The 17,675-nt window shown below is 41.0% G+C and overlaps 1 protein-coding gene across 5 annotated transcripts in view; it reads left to right on the top strand.

Annotated features, from left to right (window-relative positions):
- Positions 1–17,675, top strand: part of KALRN (kalirin RhoGEF kinase) — a 519,314-nt gene that overhangs the window by 201,945 nt on the left and 299,694 nt on the right. For all 5 annotated transcript variants that reach the window (XM_075093010.1, XM_075093013.1, XM_075093012.1 and 2 more), the window contains exons 4-5: positions 4,287–4,479; positions 8,801–9,313. In XM_075093010.1, the coding sequence (XP_074949111.1) occupies positions 4,287–4,479; positions 8,801–9,313 (706 nt within the window). The remainder of the gene's footprint in view (positions 1–4,286; positions 4,480–8,800; positions 9,314–17,675) is intronic.

Genomic DNA, 17,675 nt, shown 5'->3' with positions numbered 1-17,675 from the left:
TAAGCACCACAATCAACATTAATTGCCACCCTAAAATGATTACTTGTGCCTAATAGATATGTGGATTGATGTAGTGTCTTGGGAGCCAGGGATAAGGCATGTCTTGCTCGGACAGTGTGGAGGAGCCCTGAATGCTACTGATGCTTTTCCCGATCAGTTGCTAAACTGGGAAGGGTTGGAGTTGTTGCTTTTAAACAATAAATTTAATAAGCATGGCTAGACTATTCAAAAGGAACCTGAGGTCATTTCCTCAATACATGTTGAGGTAACTGAAGAAAAATGACTGTCAAAGATGGCAAATCATCACAGATTGCTTTGACTCACCACAGTTTATGGGTGCTTCATTATGTCTGCACAAGGCCAGCTTTTTTTAGGACCCTATCAATAGCTGTAAATATTTGGATATTGCAACTTAAATTTTGGCCTTTTTCAGTTGTTTGGTTTTTGGTTTTTTTTTAAGCTAAATTGCCTATGAGGTGTCCACACATTTATGTAAACCTTTTGTACTTTCACATATGTGTTCAGTTGTGTTTCGCAGACTGTTATTACTCATTATTTCTAAGTCTTTGGATTTGCATCTACAGTTTAGTGTAGGTACCTGGAGGTGTCCACCAAGGCAGGCTCCTTACAGAAACACATCATAGCAGATGGTCCCTGCCCTGAAGAGCTTACAATTTAAATATTTTTCTTATCTCCCCTTCTTTCTCTGAGGTATTAGTACCTGATTAGTATCTGGCTGCCTACTTGTATAGTATAAGCGCTCTCAAAGGCACCCCTCTCCACATCATGTATGGTAACTGGAAGTAGAAATAATGAGCACAGCTTTCTGGCTTGCAACAGTTTAAACACTGTTAAATAATGGTTTTTGACAGGGAGGTTTAGAAATCAGGGCTAATTTTCTGCAAAGAGAAGGACGTATGGTATTATCACTGTGCCAGGGAGATCAAATTCTGTAACGAGACTACAGGCCCACAGGTCTTGTCACAGGTTAGTACCATTCATCTCATTAAAGAAAAAAATTGCAAGCAGAGCCACCAGAATTTGTACATTATCTGCACTATAATTGAAAAGGGGTACCGATCTTTTCACATATTTTATTTCATACAGGAACTTACATGTCTAGGTGACCAATCAAGTAGGGAAATCCTCTTCATAATTAAGAGCATTGTATTGAGTTTTGTGTTATTAGTGAAATAGTTGTTACCTGTTGATGTGCTTTGAACCTAAGAAATCTGTGATTATCCTTCTTTCCTCCTTCTCCATCCCTGTAACCTATCAGTTTCGTACTTGAAAATGTAGTGAGCTTTTTGAAAATTTGGTCTAGTTACAAGGTGTGTGGACAGTGCTGGCAGGGAATGACTGCTTATTGCCTCTTCCAGGACAAGAATGAGGAAGCATCTTGACCCCTGCCTTTGGGCTGATGTCCCAGCCTGGCCCGCAGGGTCAGTGGCTGTTCTCCTGTGTCCACCAGAAAAAGCTGGAGAATCGTTACCCTTTCTTGTTCCACTGAAAACATACTGTGAAGTCTCCAAAAACCTGAAAGTTAGGGATTTTGGGTGTTGTGGAGCATTTTTTTCACCTACACATGCTTAGGCATGGTGTGCTGGTGGGAATGGGCAGCAGCACTGGCTATGCCCTCCACTGCTTCTCTGCACCTCCAGGGTCCGGAGAGGCTGTAAACCTTCAGAAAACACAGAATGCAGCCCATAGTTACTTCTCTTAGTTCCCTACCTGGAATATCAATCTTACTGCAGGCTGAACTTCCAGTCATGGTGGTATGTAATCGCGGGTGTCAAGATGGTATCACACCGCCTACCCTCTAAAGCTACAGACAAGGTCTGATTTTGGGTCTGTTTGGGTCTAAGACTTAAGTTCACGTTAATACATGGAAGACTTCAGTCCCTCAGGACATTTCTGTCCTGCTTACTGAAACAGGTTTTTCTGTTGTTCATCAGTAAGTATTAAGTTACTGTTTTAGATATGACCGTATGGCTCCTGGATGTCTTTGTCAAGTGTGAAGAAAAATCAATCCTTGGAAAAGTCAGTTCAGTATAATAGAGATTGGTGACTTGGCAGAAGTTACTGAAGACCCTATAAAGCTTTGCAAAAAAAAAAAAAAAAGAAACAAAACACAAACCCCCCTTCTATTAATCCCTGTCTGATTTGATTCTTTTTCTCAGCTCCCGTTCCAAAGGGCAAAAGGCAGTAGCACCATCAACAGAGCTTCTTTTACAGCCTTTTTTTGGCATCAGTTATGGAAGGATCAGATGTCTGACCTTTCAGCAGTAGGTAAAAGGAAAATAAAAAGATCTATATTCCTGACAGTGTTTGGAAGTTCCTGGTCTCCCTAGTTTTTCTTTGCACTGACTGTTGTCTGCAATGTGCTCTAGATGTGCCAATAATGTTAGGGCAAAGGACCAAGCTAGCTGGCTTTGACTGCTCCTTCCTGGCAGTAAGTTGAGACAGTTGAAGTTAGCAGACTTTCTTAATGTGGCAAAATCTGCTTTGCCATGGGATGGTCCATCTGTGCACAAATCTTTCTAGATACTGGTAAGGTCACCAAAGACTTGAATTTTTAAGTTATATATGTTAACCCAGTGTGCCTCCTATGAAGCTTATTCTTGTCCTTTTTCCAGTCCAGAAACCTAGTTGTAAGCTTTATAGAGTTGTTTTCAGTGAGATATATAGGAGCTGGATCTTATTAGTAGGAAGAGTGCTTTAAGAATTTAGAGAGACAGAGTATAGTGAAAATCGTCCTGTGTTTGTGCACTGCAAGTATTTGTGTGGAGACTAAAGAGTCTTACAGTTTCTGGCTTATAACTATACTTAATATCTCCCTTCAGCATATTTCAGATTTATTCCAGTTATATCAGCACTTGCTATTTTAAATTATTTCACACATGCCTTTATGTCCACAATATTGATCCTATTTATGTTGATGACCAGTTTGCAGAAAGGTCAACGGTGCTGTATTCATCTATTAAGGAGGATTTCTTGTTCTGTACCTCACTGTTGCATTCATTACAGAAAATGTGTTCTGTCATGTTTCTCTTCTTTCTCAACTGTTCTTTCTGTTTTCATCCTCCTTTCTTCTTTCCACACTTCCTTTCTTCCAACAGCTGCGTCTTCTGTGGAAAAGGCTGTGACCTCCAGTCCACCTTAAAAAAAAATAAATTTAGATCAGTAGGTACACCACTCTGGCGTTTTTAGTGCATCGCCAATGAATTTTAATAATTTACCATACCAATAGTATTGCTGGGGTTGGGGAATTTTTCATTTTGTGCAGGTGCTTGAGACCTGAAGCAGGCACTATAGCTCTCAAGATTGCAATGCCATGCGTGGCAGGTATATTATCTGGTCAGTCAGAGGAGTAGCCACTTCCTAAATCTCATCAAAAGTTGGATGCTGCAGATGGAGGATGACACTTCTGAACCATACCCCTTTTTCTGAGGAGCAACACTATGTCCCTGGGAAAGCTATGCTGAAAGCTGCCCAGATTTTACTTGAATGAACATGTCCTTTTCTTCTTTCTCCTCTCTTCTCCTGAGGAAAAAGGGAAGACGTGTGCAAGCTAATGTTCTGGACCTTTTAGGCTCCGTGCATTGCAAATGACCAGGCCAGATAACTGTCTTGAACTTTTGAGAAGGGAGGAGCACAGGCTGGCTGAAAAGTATCACTGAAATTTAAATAGGTCCTGCAACATTTGGAAGATCAATCAGGAGGAAAAAGGGCCCCAATTTTAACAGTGCACGTGCTGAGTCACAAAGACCGTCCTTTCACAGAATGATTGCCAGGCGCTTTTCTGGAAATTACACTGTTTAAAAAGCCCTTAAAAGGATGCTGAAGATGAAGGCACCCAAATTCATGAGTGGCCAGCAATGCTGAGGCACAGGACCCTGCTTGTTGGCTTTGGCTGTGGATTGAATTCAGTATGTTGAAAGCAGGATCCATTGTATGTACACATAAATAGCTTCTATACAGATATATTTGATTCTGTTTTCAGTTGTGTGAAAGTATGTATGTTTTCAGTGAAAATTTGAATTACATGCATTTGGGAAATTAGAGGTTAAACTGTAATATATACACTTGAATTTCATGTAAATTAGATTATGGTAAAATTAATACAGCCTTTCATATGTCCTTTATGCTGTACTGTGTTTTGCCTTTTATTTTGAAGTATATCATTCCTTGCTTTGCTCTGAGGCACTGAACACTAGCGACAAAAGTAAAGTCTCAGCATAACTGTCCACAATATTAATGATCTTGATATGCTTTTATTCCTACAGCGAAGATGTTTGTAAACGAGGTTTCACTGTTATTATCGATATGCGGGGATCCAAATGGGATTTGATCAAGCCTCTCCTAAAGACCCTTCAAGAAGCCTTTCCTGCTGAGATTCATGTTGCCCTGATTATAAAACCGGATAATTTCTGGCAGAAGCAGAAAACTAATTTCGGCAGTTCTAAGTTCATCTTTGAGGTGAGAGCCACATGAAGGATGTATGGTAAAGCATTATCTCTGATGAGTAATTTTCTTCAGGTGAAAAAAAAAATTCCCAAGCCCTGCGATTGAGAGAAAAAAAGACATCTGAGAACAGTTTGCAGGAGTGGGCTGATGCCCTGTCATCAGGTTGCCTTCTGAGCACAGTGGTGGAATGGGATGCACGTTTCATTTCAGAGGTTCACGTACATAGTTCACTTTCATGAGGGTTTTTTTTGCGATATTTATTTTTGGTGGTATAGCATTCAGACTTTCCTGTGTTTATCTTAGAAAAAAACCCCACCAAATCAGTCAATACACTGAAGACAAAGTTCTCTAGATGCTAATGTATGGGTTTATTCGCTGACCTCTACCCAACTTCAAGTAGTGGCTTTTTAAAATAAAAGACATTTATAATAAATTTATCTATATATTGTCACTGCTTTAATTTAATTGAGATTTACAATTCAGGGTTAACATTAACAATTCATGTTAATGGTAAGGTGCCTCAGGCAGGTTCTTTGAGAAGTAACCAATACACAACAACTGCATAATTAAAGGGAATTTTACTAATTTTGTCATTGGTGAAGACAGACCAGCTGTATTCTCTTAGTGCACTTCAGTTTTCTGTGAATTTCAGCTTCTTACCCAAAAAGAAGCAAAGCTCAGGTGCATGAATTGCTCATGCATCAGCCATGCCCAGCCATGAGTTAGTCATGTGTTGTTTTGTTTCAATTTGCTGAGAAATAATTCTGTTGTTGGCTGTCCTACTTACCAATCCATTAATTCCAGAAAGACACTCAGATTTTGCACCTCTGGAATTCGGAAGAGAATTTAGCTATAGTTCATGTTGACTGCAATGGAATACTATATTTAAGTATATAGTTAAGATCTGTTGAAGTCAGCGTGATATAAATACGTCCTTATTTTCAACATCTTCTTAAAAGCACTCTTGAACTACAATGAGCAACTAGATTGGTGTTAAGGATTAACAAACTTTTACATTATTATCACAGTTGAAGTGTTTGGATAAGATTTTTCCCTCTGTCTCACAAAAACCAGTCAACTCATAAATTTTACTTTGTTTAAATGGGTCTTTACCTTCCTTGGTTACCTATGAAGACTCAGCCATCAAAATAACTTCCACTTGCTATCCCCTATGTACCTTTGAAAGCAAGGCTGTCTTCAGTACAGGTTTATGTCATCTCCAGAGATTCTTCACACTTACTGAAATCACCGCTCCGGGCAGAAGTGGCTGCCATTACAGTGCAACGAGATTGGCAATGCTGCCTGTGGGCAATGAGAGGGATCAGGGCAGTAGGAAGGAGAAAGGAGATGTATGGGTACAGAAGAATGTGGATCAGGAGGGAGCCTGTGCAGAGACTAGTAATAGATTAGCTTTTGGGGAGCTTCCGTTTAAAATATATATGGGCACTAAGGGGCAGTCCCACAGTAGCCCAATAAAAGACATAGCTTATGCATGTGTATCCAACACTGAATTTCAGTCCTCCAGTGCTTTAGTGAGCTAAAGCAATGTCTTCTAAAGCTTCAAGACCTAGAAGTAAAGTAACAGAGTTCAAATATATATTTTTAGAATATTTCTTTGTTTTTTTAATGAATTAATACTTTTCTGGAGGCTTAACATATTTTTTATTGTGTGGAGTTAATGTGATGACAGTGAAGAGTAAATTGTTGTCAAACTATTCTTCATAGTTACAGCTCTGAGTCCGTATTGTGTTAAAAGCTCTGGGCTCCTTTGCTGTACATGCTGGCACGTGTTAACAGTATTTTCATTTTGTGTGTGTTCCTTTGAGCCTTAGTCTGTCTGCTGGGCTGTTCACATGGGTGTCTGTAATGGTTCACAAATTTTTGGACTGAAGGAGAAGAGTCAGTTCTTTCACTGTGTGTTGGGCCACCTGCAGACACTCAGAACTGATGAGCTCTCCAATTCTATGATTTTAAAAAGATTTCTTAAGCTGTGGCCCACTGTATAATAGTCCCCCTGCAATGTACACACAGGAAATTCTATTTTAAAGGATTCTTGTGGATACTGCTGCTTATTGGTAGACTCAGGCTCTGGGGCAGCTCATGCTCTCTTGTAAGAAGAACCGTGAATATTAAATAATCATCATGGGTCAATATGACTCACATTTATTTGATTTATGTGGGGCAGCACACAGGTACCCTCTCTGCACTGAACCATCATGGTGATTTCCCACAGCTGTGATCAAATATGAGGCCCTTGGCAGGAACAGACTGCACTGGAAGGCAATGGACATCTCTGTTGAATTAGCCCATCTGCAAACTCAGCAGTAACCAGTGTCAGTTTTAAGGCCAGAATCTGCTTTTGAGCTTAATGGAATCATTACACATGTGCCAGGGCAGTGTATGACCCTTAGTGGAGGCTAATGATCTGGATTTTGTGTTGTGAGACTCTGGCAGAATGATTCTGTGTCACAGTCCGGAGAGTGAAGCATGCCCACAGATCATCACACAAAGAGAAGAAAAGGGGTTTAGTTGACGTATGTGGACTCCAAAGCTTCCTGTCACTTTGAGGAATGGACCAGGCACCTTAGTTAGCATTAATTCAGAGGTGCCTTCGAGATTATTTTCTTTCTCCTGCCAAAAGGATTTCAATAGTGGGCAGCACTTTTTAAAGTGATTTCTAAAGAAAGACAGGTGATGCCTGAGAGACAGTTACTTTATCTTGCCATGTACCTGCCGAACTATGGTTGTTTTCATAAGAGTTTCAAGAACTCCTTAAAGAAACAAATCTGAATAAAGAAATTTCCTGCAGAATCCGTGAAATTAAAAACCTTTCTGCTATTCATCGTGTCAAATTCTGTCCATGATAAGACCAGTGCTTCCATTAGCTTGACACACTGCAGGGGGAATGCCCAGGTATGAACCATGAAGAGAAGTCTTTTCCTGACAGGCAGTTAAACTCTAAATTGAATTACTTTCAAGGGGTCAGCATCCAGGTCAAGAGGTTTGGAAATCTGAAATCCCTCTGAAGCTACACACTTACCTTCCCTTTGTTTGTTGTCTCTTCCCTCTGTCCTCCCCCTTCCCCAAAGCAAGAAACATTGCAAGAAAGTTTTAAAATAATCTTTTTGCTGAGCATAAGTTCAATACAATCTCAATTTTAATATATTGCAGAATGCCTGATATTTTTAGATGGATCAAACTGGAAGAAAAGCCTATTATTAACTTTAAACCAGTGCGAAGTCTGCTATTTTGAACATAATTCAGGATAATGGACAAGGGTTGAGGTGTTTTTCTTTGTAGATGACTTTTACAAGATTGCTGTGATTATCTGGTGCCTCCACTTCTGAAGAGCACAAACTCGCACAAACTCTGACATTTTTTAGAGGCCTGATCTTTAGGGGATAGATGTGCAGTCACTGATGAACATCACAAGCCTTTAAGGGCTGCCAGCTTGGGTGTTAACAAGACAGCACTGAAAGTCTCTAGTAACATATGAAACCCTATGCTCATATTTCAGAAAAAAATAATTTGTCTACCGTAAATGGGAACAGCCATCACTTGTTGCATCCTTAAACTATGATCTGCTTTCCAGGCACCCAGTGCATTGCTCTGTCACTGATTACTGAGTATGAATGAATTAAAACCATCTCTCATTGATCGTGTATGATTCATGAGCAGTACTTTCCATTAGCAATAAATTCTAATTGTTAATACTCCAATGACATTTCACTTTTACATTGATTTTTGCTTAATTACATTTGAAATTACTAATATGAAAAAGGTCTGCCTGTGGCAAAAGCTAACTGGAATAATCTGGAAGAAAAAGCCATTTATTTGTATGATAACATATTCTGTGTTTTGCCAGATCACAATACCTGCTTCAGTTCATATGCCTAAAACTTTTGCAGCTGCGTAGCCACCAGCCTGAGTGTAACTCAAGTAGCGGAATCCCTGTAATACCACATACCTGTTTTGTGAACAATCATCCAGATATCCAAAGCTGCAGTAAGAAGTCTTCAGCGTCCATCTGGGTTAAAGTAATCTATGGCAGAAGCATTCTCATTATATGTTTCTTATAGTCAGGCCAGCTGAAAAAGATAGACATTATTCCAGTAAATATCATGTCTTTTAATAAATAAATAAGTGTCATTAATAGACAAGTTTTCAATCCAATTAATTATTCAAAATTAAACATAGTCCTCAGCATCTTTTGCAGTGTTCCTTCAATTATGTATTGATGAGGAAAATAATCCCTTCATACTATTTATGGATTGCACTGTTATTTCTGATTAGGCAGTCACTGATTCAAACGCTGTCATTTTCCCTTCCTTAGACAAGTATGGTATCTGTTGAAGGCCTGGCAAAACTCGTAGATCCTTCTCAACTGACGGATGAGTTTGAAGGATCCTTGGATTACAACCATGATGAATGGATAGAGTTGCGCGTCTCCTTGGAAGAGTTTTTCAACAGTGCCATCCATTTATTATCAAGGCTGGAGGATCTCCAGGAAATGTTGGCTAGGAAAGAGTTTCCAGTTGATGTTGAGGGCTCAAGAAGGCTGATCGATGAGCACACGCAGCTTAAGAAAAAAGTGATTAAAGCTCCTGTGGAAGAACTGGATCGTGAGGGTCAGAGGTTATTACAATGCATAAGATGCAGTGATGGTTTTTCTGGTAGGAACTGCATTCCTGGAAGTGCAGATTTTCAAAGTCTTGTGCCAAAGATCACCAGCCTTTTAGACAAGCTGCATTCTACCCGGCAACACTTGCATCAGATGTGGCACGTCCGCAAGTTGAAACTGGACCAGTGCTTTCAACTCCGGCTTTTTGAGCAAGATGCTGAGAAGGTAGGGAATAATCTGTTCCTTTCTACACTTTAACCAAGACTTTATCATAAGGACACTGTTGCCATTTTTTCTATAATTAGCACCGTGAGGTATTCATCATAGGTGTAAATCTCATGTTGCCAGCAGATGTACTTTATGTGACTCGTAAACGAAATTCACTGAACTAATTGTTGGATGTAGCAGGCATAATGATATCCAAGAATAACTTGTCTATGTCACTTTCAATGAAAGTTAATCTGCTTTTTTTGTGTCACAATGGCTATATTTGGTAGACATTAGCACAAGAATCAGGCTTTTTTTTCAAGTTTCTTCTTCTAAGCTTATGACTATATTTATCTACATGTCACAGCACCTAAAGAAGAACGATTTTAGGGCTTGATTCACTGTGATTATTGTTTGCACTTCTTGTGAGTCTAAGGAAAATTTGTAGTTTAAATCCTCCTAATTGGTATCTCAAGCAATATCTTCAGTTTCCCTTTCCTAGGAAATCACAACAAGATTTGCAACTGGTAAAACCTTTAGTGATGGTTTTGTACCAAGGACATGGCCACTTAGTTCCCACAGCATGAGATCTGAGACTGTGTTTAGGTTAAATATATAAACAGACCAAGAGAAAGTGTTCTGGAATGACAGCAGCACACAAAACTCAGGGTGGCTGTTTTGCATTAAAAAGCATGTAAGGCTGGCATTTGAATTCATACCTGACACTGAGTCAGTGGCCAAGATTCCTGTTCCCCAGCACAAGACCTTGTTTGAGAAATATTTAACACTAAATTATTCCATAGAGATTGCGTTGCAATTTCTTATTTCTTAGACGTCTGTAATGTAGCGTATCAGCCTGAAAAGCACATAGGGAGTCTCGAAATGAAATACAGTGTACAAAAGTATCTAAAGCAGCAGAAGCAGAGGTAAGTTCACACAGCTTTAGGTGTGCAGTAGCGCTGCAGAGTTACATCCCCATTCCCAGCCTCTTCAGAAGACACTAATTCAGAAACCCGTAGTAGATAGAGAAGTCCCCTGCAAGCAATGCATAGCAGCTTGTCATGTTTGTTGAAAAGACTGACTGAAAAACAGCTAGAGCTCCCTTACCAGGTCTCATACACACCAACACCTACAAATTTCAGTAACACACAATAAAGCAGGCTTCTTACTACTTCTAGTATTTGTCTGCTGTTTGCCCCTGGAAGCATAAGCCGGTACCAATTTCAGTAGATTTATTTTAGAAGACTGTGTTTTGCTAGAGTCTTGGCAGTCTCACTTCCTTAACACAGAAGTGCTTGACATCTTGTGAGGTGGTTTCATGAGAAGTCTGTGCTGCACATTTAAAATTCTAGACCACAGAAGTAGGGTATTCTCAGTGGAAGGAACTGAGCTCTCGGACTCCTGTTTATCTAGTCTGTATATCCATCAAAAGCACCAATCTCTGAATCTTCTCTGCTTAATGTATGATCCAGTTGTTTCACTAACGTGAATTCCTCTAATTCACTAATGTGAATTCACTAATGTGAATTCCTCCTGGATGCGGGAGGAATAGCAAAAGAAATGCAGACCTCATCTGCAACGCGATCTTGCTGAAGATGATTTTTTTTTAGTCAACTGCAAATTAGTATTATTTTTAAAACATCAGGGAGAACCACATTGCTGAAACAAATATAATATTCAGTAGTGCAGAGCAAGACGCAAGGCATTGGTTTTCAATGCATGTACTAAATACCATTAAGGGATGCCAGGACCGGAACGGCTCCATCATGGTATAATCAATACTCCTATTGGGAAAACCTTGAATTCAGATGAGTCCCTCTAAAATGAGAGTCATTCAGGAATGCATAAGGGCAGAGTTTTTCTTCCAATTGCTACAATTTCTTCTCCCTTTTCCTTGTTTGTCACATGCTATAAGGAGATCACTCACTGCTGTCCTCCCCAGTCATGGCTGTATTTCAGTCAGTGTTTCAGTTTGGGTTTCTTAGTTTCTTTGGGATTATTCAGATGACCATTGCTTACTAATATAAATTATTATTTGCTAATATTATTAGCAAATTATGCTTCTTTAGCAAATTATTATTAATGTTATAAGATGAAAGGCTCTCAGATCAAGTCAGTGCCTGAGTTCTTGTTGCCAAGCACTGTTCCGTAGTGTTGAAGGAAGTCGCCAATATATTTTTGCTTTCTGTCTCCTGAACAGGCAAAAAAGGATGGTGTGATATGAGTCTGAGCATTGTGACAGCTAGGTTCTTTGCATATGTTATTCTGAGGTTGTTAAGTGTAATGTTTAGGGAAGTCAGCAGATAAATGAAACCTTTGAGGTGAAGGAAGAAGCAGTGAGAATGTGATTCCTGCCTTTTTAACACTGGTTGTCTCGAACAATTCCTGACTGACAAAACTGGCATTTTGATCTTGATATCTCTTATTCATCTACCTCACATTAACTAAACACATAGTCTTGCTTTGATTTCTCTGAGTGGCTCTGCTTGGCTTTTCTTGACTACTACATTTCCCCAAAGAATAGAAAATATTTTGTTGTTTTATACCCTCAAATCAGTGTTTTTAAGCTTTTCAGTTTGTGAGTCCCTAAAATTCTTCCAGGTAAGGTTGCAGACCCTTTTACTTCACATTTCCCACATTTAGACTGATGCAAAATAGTGATGTGCTTATTCTCCTTAGCTGCCTTCTGCAGATCTCTTTGGAGTAGTCTGACCACCTCAGACTGGAAGGTACTTGTCTCATAAAATGTTTAGAGCTAAATCCAGTCTGAGCGCTGTCTCCACTGTATAAATAGCCACCACAGTGTGTCTGTGTATTGAATTTTAAAGTTTCCTGGTACCTCCATTTGCTTGGTTTTACTCTACCCTCTACAATTAGGTAAGGTAGCAGAGCCAGGATGGTCATCATCTCCTGGAGAGAGGCACAGCTCTTTCCATATAACCTGGGTATGTCATTTAGTGCTAATCAAATGACAATTCTAATACCCTGTGAAAGCCCAAAGCCCAACATAAAATTCTAAATATAAATAAGGTTTTAGGGCCTTTAAAAATATCTCTGTATACTCATTAGGTGATATTTTAGGAAACCTGTTCTAATAAGGATAAAATGGATAAGAACTTTCCAGGTTCTGGACACCTCTGATTTAAAAAATTTCAGGTGTCCTCATTGACTGAAAAGTTCTTAAAGATGGGATAGAAAAAAAAAGGGAGACACAAGAAGGAAAACTACACAGTATTTTAAGGTAGGTTAATTTTTTAACCCCTTGGTATTAAAATACCCCAGATGTTCAAAACAATTCAAGTCACCTTTTTCCTTCCTGTAAATCCCCTCTGTTGGAACATTTCTAAATGACAGTCACTACCTGGACACACGAATTATTCAAATCACAGGAATTAGTCAACTTACAGAAGGTCTGTATAGTTGTGTGCTGAGCAACTCATATTATTGGCAAAATAAAAGGATGGGATGGCAGTCACACCCTGGGCTTCTCCCACTCAAATCAGTGGCAGAGAGCAGAGCTGTCTGCGGAGAAACTTTGTCTCCAAGTCAGGCCTTTAGGGTTTTATTTTCCTGTGCTGGGGCTGAGGGAGAGGAGAAGTTGGGCTACCACATAGGCACAAGCAGTGCAGTGAGATTGAATCCCCAGATGGAGAATGGGAGCTCCTTGAAGCTCAAGTCAGCAGGCAGGTCAGCCATGTGGGGAGCTTTGGCAGAGTGGTGTGAGGAAGTTCACATGCTGTGCAGTGCTGACTGTAATGATCTGCTGATAAATAACACATTTCAGCCGCTGGTGTAGCCCTGACCCTCACTGTTTAACAAATTAATTCCTCACCCACTAATATATACATATGTATGTACATATACATATGTAACAGGGAATGTAAATATATGTATGTATATATACATATACATATATATATATATGTAAACAGGTAACAGGGAAAATATTTTTAGCCATCAGTAACACCAAAAAATGTAGTCCAGTCTAAATTGAATACGGTTTAAAACACAAAACCCACAATCAGCATAGATCCAACTATTAGAACTATCTGAGAAATGTTAATTGGTTGGTTGAAATCTGGACAGGGAGAAGAATTCAGGCAAGAGTCCACATGTTTTGTACTTGAATAAATACCAAAAAGGACAAAAAATTATCCTTCACTTTCCGGCTCTTCTGGAAATCGTTTATAACTGGCAACCAACTTTTGTAGGAATTTCCCCATCATTCTGGGTTGGTTCCATATCAATTTTACTACTTCGGCATGTATGTGAATGAAAAACAGCTATCATGATGTAATCAGTGTTGTCCACATTAAGTATAAACAATAGAGTCATCAACTGGACTGAACCTCGGATCTCTACTGTAGACTTGTAACACCAGATCAAAGGAAGTGCAGACTGCTGTAGTATCATTGGGGTCAGCCTCTAATGGGAGGCAGAGACTTTGCATGTTCTCTCTGTCCTCACCTCCCCCTCTCCTTCCTGACTTTCTACAGAGCCCACTACACAAAGGCAAACTCCAAAAGATGGCAATGTTTGTTAGCAAATGCCACAAGTGAATTTCACTGGAAGTTTACAGTGGGAGAAACATTTTATGTGGATACGGCTAGCTTTGTAGAAAGACTAGTGGCAAACCACAGGCCATATCTAGTCTTCAGGGAGCAGTGAAGTAGCGGGCTTGTAGTCAAAACCATCTGTCTCATCCATACTAAAGCTTCCCTTTGAAGAGCACTGCTCTGCCTGTGATTTTCCCTGTGGAGCAGGCTGTGGGAAGCTGTGGGGGCTGCCGTGGTACTGCTGCTCTGCGGGTGGCAGCAGTGAGGGGGAGCGGAGGGCATGGCCTGCAGCTCCTACCCCACAGCGGCTGTTGCTCCCACTTCCCAGGTGTTGTGACCAGCCTGGAGTGACAGAAGGATTTCAGTGGGTGCAAGAGTGATCAGGATGTGTTAACAATGCAAAGTTCACACGATAGAAGACAGTTTGGGGTGAGGAGGGAGAGGGGCGGTACGCAAAATGGTTGAGGGAAAATAGGGTGGGATGACAGTTGCAGCAAAACTCCTGCATCCCGCTCCCTGGGCAGGTGTGCACACCGAGACCGTGGCACCAAGGAGCACACAGTGCATCCCTCCCTTCTCACACACAGCACTGCTGCAGGCCTCTTCCTCGGTCTGGTCTCCTTAAATAAGGGAACTGATGTGTTATTCTACTGGACAGGTGCTATTAAACACAGCCCCCACTTAGTGAAATGAATAATGTGGCATTTGATTTCTGAAGGAGTAAAATCACAGATACACCAGCTGTACTAGACTCCTGCCCAATGTCCTATTCCCATTCCTGATGAAAGGAATGGGAAGACTTCTATCGATTTTCAGCAGGAGCACAATATACACGTAAATCCTTATTCTGAAGTGCCAGATGAAATTCAGGAGTCCCTGGTTTTGAATCTAATGACACCATACATAGTTAGTCTAGAAAAATACAGGGAAGCTCTAACTCCGTAGCAAAGTCAGTGGGAGAGAAGATGATGCAAGGAGTACGTAATCTGAGTGTTTGAACTATGCCTACACTATTACTGGAGTATTACACCTGCCAAAGGTTCATGTTCCTCAGAAGGAAGAAATGTTCTGCAAGCTACTTTTTAACTAAAAAGATGCAGGATGACTTTGATGGAATAATGGCATGCAAAATGTGGAAATTTACACTGTGGTTTGTGTGTGGGGAGGTAGCTTTAAGTAAGGAACATTGATATCTTGATATTTGAGGGAAGGAAAACTATCAGTGCATTTGTGATTGTGTGATACATATCCACTTTAACCATTTCATATATTACTTCCTCTCATACTGCACTTAAAAATTCTGATGCTGTATGTTCTGTAATAAAATGCATTACAAATCTGATTATATGATCCTTCTTGCTAATAGGAGGCAGTTTATTTTATTACAGTCCATTAAGCAGAGCAATTGTAGCTGCTCCTTTAGTCAAGTGATGCTGTGTGGGGAAGCATTTCCTAGAAATGGGTCGTAGCTGACTTTCTGGAAAAGCAGCATAAGAAAGATTACAAACATCAGCAACATCTTCACTTCCTTCTTCATTTCCCATCACCCCTACATCTTCTTCTTCTAGCAGTCTCAAAAGACCCTGGAGGTGATACATAAGGAGATGATAGAGTGTCCCCATTTACAACATGTCATATTAACCCTTAAGGATTTGTGTAATGGCAAAAGGCACCGCACCTGGGACAGACTGCTCTGACTGAGATAAAATCCACTTAGTGAAGGACCATTTCCCCTCTCTTATTTCACTGCTGGAAGCACTTGGTTTCTTTGATGTGTTCTATGTGCCTTATATACAATTGCCTCCAAGATTTTGTGTAAGATGTTGACTTAGAAATTGCTGTAAGGGGGATGTGTCCCAGGGAATGAGACTGGGTAACCAATGAAGAAAGTACTGAGAAGCTGACAGAGGGAGCTGTCATATGTGAAATGAATACAAAGCGAATGAGTTCTGGGGAGGAGGTCAATTAGGGCTGGGGAGGAGGCAGGAAGCATATTAGGAGGGGAAAGAACCAGAATCAGGATTAATAACAAGAGTACATCCTTAGTGTTTTGCACCACGGAGAAGTATATATATATATACCTCCTGTGCTGTTTCACTGAGAAAGGATTTGTTACTGAATGAATGGTATTTAACAGTTAACAGTAATAATAATACAGGCACAATAAGCATGGATTAGACATGGATTTTTGCATAGGATTTAGACTTCATTTAAGTTACATGAACACCGCATTGGTGTACAGAAATCAGCATGCCCTGGATTTTCAATCGAAGTTCGTACACCATGGATATCACAACAGCACAGTAAGTGAGCATCACAGTAAGGAGCTTTTGTGGAGATTTTAAACACAGGGGGTGTTGTTAGACCTGAGGTAAGCTCTGTAAGACTTCCGCAATAAAATAAGCCAATAAGCTTAGTGTCTTCTGCAGAGGCGTTTGACTGAGGGTCTAAGTGAGGATCATTTAAGCATGTTACTTTCATCCTTAGCCCATTCCAAATGTCTGTCCAGACAAAGGCCAGAGGCCTTGGGGGTACAGATACTGACTGGGAAAGGCACTGAACTGGGGTCTGTGTTTGCAAACATGCATGTTTGCATCCCGCTTGGTGGATGAGGGGAAGGCTGTGGACGTTGTCTACTTGGACTTTAGTAAGGCCTTTGACACTGTCTCCCACAGCATTCTCTGGGAGAAGCTGGCTGCTCATGGCTTGGACAAGTGCACTCTGCGCTGGGTTAAAAACTGGCTGGATGGCTGAGCCCAGAGAGTGGTGGTGAATGGAGTCAAATCCAGTTGGCAGCCAGTCACGAGTGGTGTTCCCCAGGGCTCAGTGTTGGGGCCGGTCCTGTTCAATATCTTTGTTGATGATCTGGATGAGGGGATTGAGTGCACCCTCAGTAAGTTTGCAGATGACACCAAGCTGGGTGGAAGTGTCGATCTGCTGGAGGGCAGGAAGGCCCTACAGAGGGACCTCGACAGGCTGGATCATTGGACTGGAGCCAACGGTATAAGAATCAACAAGGCCAAGGGTCGGGTCCTGCACTTGGGTCACAACAACCCCAGGCAACAGTACAGGCTTGGGGAGGAGTGGCTGGAGAGCTGCCTGGAGGAAAAGGACCTGGGGGTGCTGGTTAACAGCCGGCTGAACATGAGCCAGCAGTGTGCTCAGGTGGCCAAGAAGGCCAATGGCATCCTGGCTTTATCAAGAATAGCGTGGCCAGCAGGAGCAGGGAGGTGATTTTGCCCCTGTACTCAGCACTGGTGAGGCCAGGCCGCACCTTGAGTCCTGTGTGCAGTTTTGGGCCCCTCACTACAAGAAGGACATTGAGGTGCTGGAGCGTGTCCAGAGAAGGGCAACGAAGCTGGTGAAGGGTCTAGAGAACAAGTCTAATGAGGAGCAGCTGAGGGAGCTGGGGTTGTTTAGTCTGGAGAAGAGGAGGCTGAGGGGAGACCTTATCACTCTCTACAACTACCTGAAAGGAGGTTGTAGTGAGGTGGGTGTTGGTCTCTTCTCCCTAGTAACAAGCAATAGGATGAGAGGAAATGGCCTCAAGCTGCACCAGGGGAAGTTTATGTTGGATATTAGGAAAAAATTCTTCACTGAAAGGGTTCTCAAGCATTGGAACAGGCTGCCCAGGGAAGTGGTTGAGTCTCCATCCCTGGAGGTATTCAAAAGAAGGGTAGCCATGGTGCTTGAGGATATGGTTTAGTGGTGGACTTGGCAGTGATAGGTTAGCGGTTGGACTCAATGATCTTAAGGGTCTTTGCCAACCTCAACGATTCTATGATTCTATGTGTTTGCAGAGAGCTTTATAAGAAGAGTGACCA

Source organism: Phalacrocorax aristotelis, chromosome 5 (assembly GCF_949628215.1).
Source record: "Phalacrocorax aristotelis chromosome 5, bGulAri2.1, whole genome shotgun sequence".
Classification (NCBI taxonomy): domain Eukaryota; kingdom Metazoa; phylum Chordata; class Aves; order Suliformes; family Phalacrocoracidae; genus Phalacrocorax; species Phalacrocorax aristotelis.
Note: the sequence above shows the minus strand (reverse complement) of the source record. Positions and strands in the feature narration are given on the sequence as shown.